The 3,516-nt window shown below is 37.9% G+C and overlaps 1 protein-coding gene across 3 annotated transcripts in view; it reads left to right on the top strand.

The window, feature by feature from the left end:
* Positions 1-3,516, top strand: part of PAN3 (PAN3 poly(A) specific ribonuclease subunit) — a 68,324-nt gene that overhangs the window by 48,973 nt on the left and 15,835 nt on the right. For all 3 annotated transcript variants that reach the window (XM_009699038.1, XM_009699036.1, XM_009699037.1), the window contains 2 exons: positions 2,169-2,334; positions 2,772-2,859. In XM_009699038.1, coding sequence (XP_009697340.1) covers positions 2,169-2,334; positions 2,772-2,859 — 254 coding nt within the window. The remainder of the gene's footprint in view (positions 1-2,168; positions 2,335-2,771; positions 2,860-3,516) is intronic.

Below are 3,516 nucleotides of genomic sequence, written 5' to 3' on the forward strand. Positions count from 1 at the left end.
CTGGGACTATCCCTGGCTTTATCCTTGCTTTGGGGAACTGAACTTCATTTGAATGCTTTTTTTAACAAACAAAGTATACACGCGCACACCACTGCAAAGGGTACACTTCTTGTTCCATTGAGAACATCATACCACAGATCTTATAAATAGGTAAAAATGCTGACGATGATTTTTATCTTAACGCAGCGAGGAAGAATAATGGATAACCTGTGTTTTTGAAATGGCAGTTCTTACATTTTTAATCTTCTCCATTAGTATCTATGCTCTGCATCTCGGAGAGATTAAAGTCATGGGAGAGGCGAGTCTGCCCTGCAGTAGGTGGGAAGCACATAATCTGAAATTTTGCATGTTGTGGATTCAGCCTGTGGTGGGAAGCCTTTTTCAGATCAGCCATGAAACCTATAGAATACCACTTTTTGGAGTAAAGTAATTCTGATCATTTTTGTAATGTTTTCGTATATTCTTGTGATGTTTCCCACTGTGCTCAGCGCTGTTTGGAAGGCTTTCGACTGTGTGTTTTGCCTGAAGGGCGAGCTTTTGGGTCTCATCTCCTTGGGTCCTTGCTCAAGTTGGACTTACTTTGTAGTCATTTTGTATCATCACAATTTTTGTCATGCTGAAGAAGAGCAAATCATAAGGGGAAAAAATTTTGCTACGTGAGACTTGCAGTATGCTGGTTTGTGGGAAGTGATTTGCATAATGATTCATCAGGAGGCCAGAAAAAACAAATAATATCTGATTATATTCAACCTTCCATAGGCATGCCAGGCTTGCTGCTCTTTAAAGGAGTCAGTGTCTTGATCTTCTTAACCTAAACCAAAGCACCTTAAACCTGAAAAATGAACTAAAGTTTAAAAACAAATAAACAAAAGCTCAGAAATGGAGGCTGAGAACATTCCCAGCCCATCACCCCAAAATCAGTAAAATTTCAAAGTAAAAAACTTTTCAGTAATGTGTTTCATTTTTTTCACTCTTGCATATGTTTGTGTGTGTCCATGTGTACACATGCAAGCACACGCACCCACCTACCCACCCAAACTTTCTTGGAGCAAGTGCACAGATGTTGATATATTCCTGTAGGGAGAGAGGAGGAAAAAACCCAAGACACAAATGTTTTGAGGAGGGGAGCACAGTCAGTTTACAAGTGAATTGGGTGCTTGTGTGATTTTACTGAATACTGATGATACTACTGGTCTCAAAATTAACAAAATCATTAGCGAGGCAACCTCATGAAATGCCTGTCATCTTTTGTAAAACTAAGATGCACTGTCTTACTCTGGATGTGTTTTATTCTCCTGCTTCAGCTTTGTGCCATGCAGACAGCAGCAGCTTTTGTATTACACCCATCTTACTAAAAATAACATAGACAACCTATGTCTTTAGTTTTTCATCTCTGGCTCAGTATTACTCAGAAACTGTTTGCGATGTAGAATTTGGGGGTGTGTTTGCAAAGAACTAGTTTTCCTCTTGAAAGGAGAACTACAAATCCCTTTAGAAGGGGAGTGAGGCATTGCTTACTTATGGCCCATTGAAGAAGGGTCGTGCAGTGCCGACTTCTCAGGGAGCTGGGTCCCAGCAGAACATACGTGAAGCTGTGTTCAGTGATGTTTAGCCACCAAATCTGCCAGTCGGATTTGCCCGTGTAATTTGAAGCCACCTTGTTAATTTTTTTTCTTTCTGTTATCAGATGATAGAGAATGTTTAATTTGTAAGCCTTCCTACAGTGAAGGAGGTAACATGGGATCTGTTGCAGCTGTTGTTACATGCTCGTTGTTTCAGAATACCGGCATTTTTACTTCTGAAGTACCTGCATATTTTGCTGTACAACCAACTTTCAGCAGTTTCTAACCAGTGTTCTTTTTGTAGTGATTATTCATCCTAAACTTTAAAAATCAGCATGGTTTTCCTGAATATAAGAGTGAAAACAATAATGCCTAATGAGTTGTCAGCATTTTTAAATGGGATGTCCTTCCAAAACAACCCAGTCTAAACCAACCAGAAAAAAAAAACAACCCCAAACGAACCATTAGAGCACAATAGATATGTCTTTTGAGGACTGTTGAGAGTTGAATGACATGAATATGAGTGTTAATTGTGTAATTCAAAATGTTCTAATTTGAATTTTGTGCAGTAGCCTTCTATTGATGCTTACAATGTTTTGCTTCTAGGTCAGCATGACGGACCTCTACCGCGGCAGCATGCTGGATTGCTTCCAGAGTCTTTGATATGGGCATATATTGTGCAGCTCAGCTCTGCGTTACGGACCATTCATACAGCAGGACTGGCGTGCCGAGTCATGGATCCAACAAAGATTCTAGTAACAGGCAAAACGAGGTAACGAAAGCGTTTGTTCTCACTGTGTTGCTGTGATCTGCATTCATGGTAGCTGCTGACCGTGCGCCTGTTACAGAAATAAGAGTCTAACTTAGAAAGTTCTGTTACTTTTAACTGATGTGAGACAATGTGCTAAAACTTGTGAATTTTTTTTAAAGTTCTTTTAAAACATATTTTGGGGAGACTTATGCATTGTTCTCAAAGTACTGTTCAGATCCACTACTGGCAATTTAGAAATTTGTTGATTTATTTGCAAACTGAAGACTGTCTGTTGCATTTTATCAAATAGTAAAATTAGTGTTTTCTGATTCATAGTAATTGACTGAGTACTGATGACTTTTTTTGTCATATCAAAGCATTCAATGAATGCTAGAGGAAAAATTGAGTAACCAACAACATTTAATGACACTTCTTCGTTTCATTTCTTGTTCTGAAAGGTTACGAGTTAATTGTGTTGGAATCTTTGACGTTTTGACATTTGACAACAGTCAAAATAATCCACTGGCATTAATGGCTCAGTTTCAGGTAAGACAACAACACCGGAGTTGGGTAGGTGGCTTGGCACCAGGAGTGCTGAAAACCAGTGTGATTCCTTTTGGAAGACAAGAATTTTAATTAAACTGTAGTCCAGTATATCTATCTCTAAAAGACTGTATTTTTTTCATTCCTGATTTGATCTTGATTCTGCATTGGATTATTCAAATCTGCTTGTAATTTAGAAATGTGAATGCTCATTTTGCTGTTGTTCTGCTTCTAAAATTTCAGCAAACTCACCAGACATGTTGAACTATTAGTATTTAACAAACTTAAGTCAGAAATAGTTGGAAATATGAATTTCTAAAGGAAGGATAAAAAAATTCATACATTTAGCGTTAGAGATAAAAAAAAATAATGGTTCAGTAACAGTTTTTGCTCTGCTTTCTCTTTTATTATCTTAACAAAAATAACCAAGTGTTGAATGCCTGTTCACAGAGGAGTAAGAGATCTTTCAAATAACTGCACTTAGTCCTTCTCCTCACTCCTAAAATGTTCTAGTGTATCTTTATTTCAGACTCCTAGTTTTCCATGCTCTCCTGGCATTCTCTGAAGTGTGGACTCTGTATAATTCCTGAATTAAGAAGAATCCCTTTAGATTTAACCAAAACTGTTCTATAGTCATCTGGAGCATCACTGTGTACAGGA

The sequence above is a fragment of the Cariama cristata genome, unplaced genomic scaffold (assembly GCF_000690535.1).
Source record: "Cariama cristata isolate BGI_N322 unplaced genomic scaffold, ASM69053v1 scaffold7184, whole genome shotgun sequence".
In the NCBI taxonomy this organism is placed as follows: domain Eukaryota; kingdom Metazoa; phylum Chordata; class Aves; order Cariamiformes; family Cariamidae; genus Cariama; species Cariama cristata.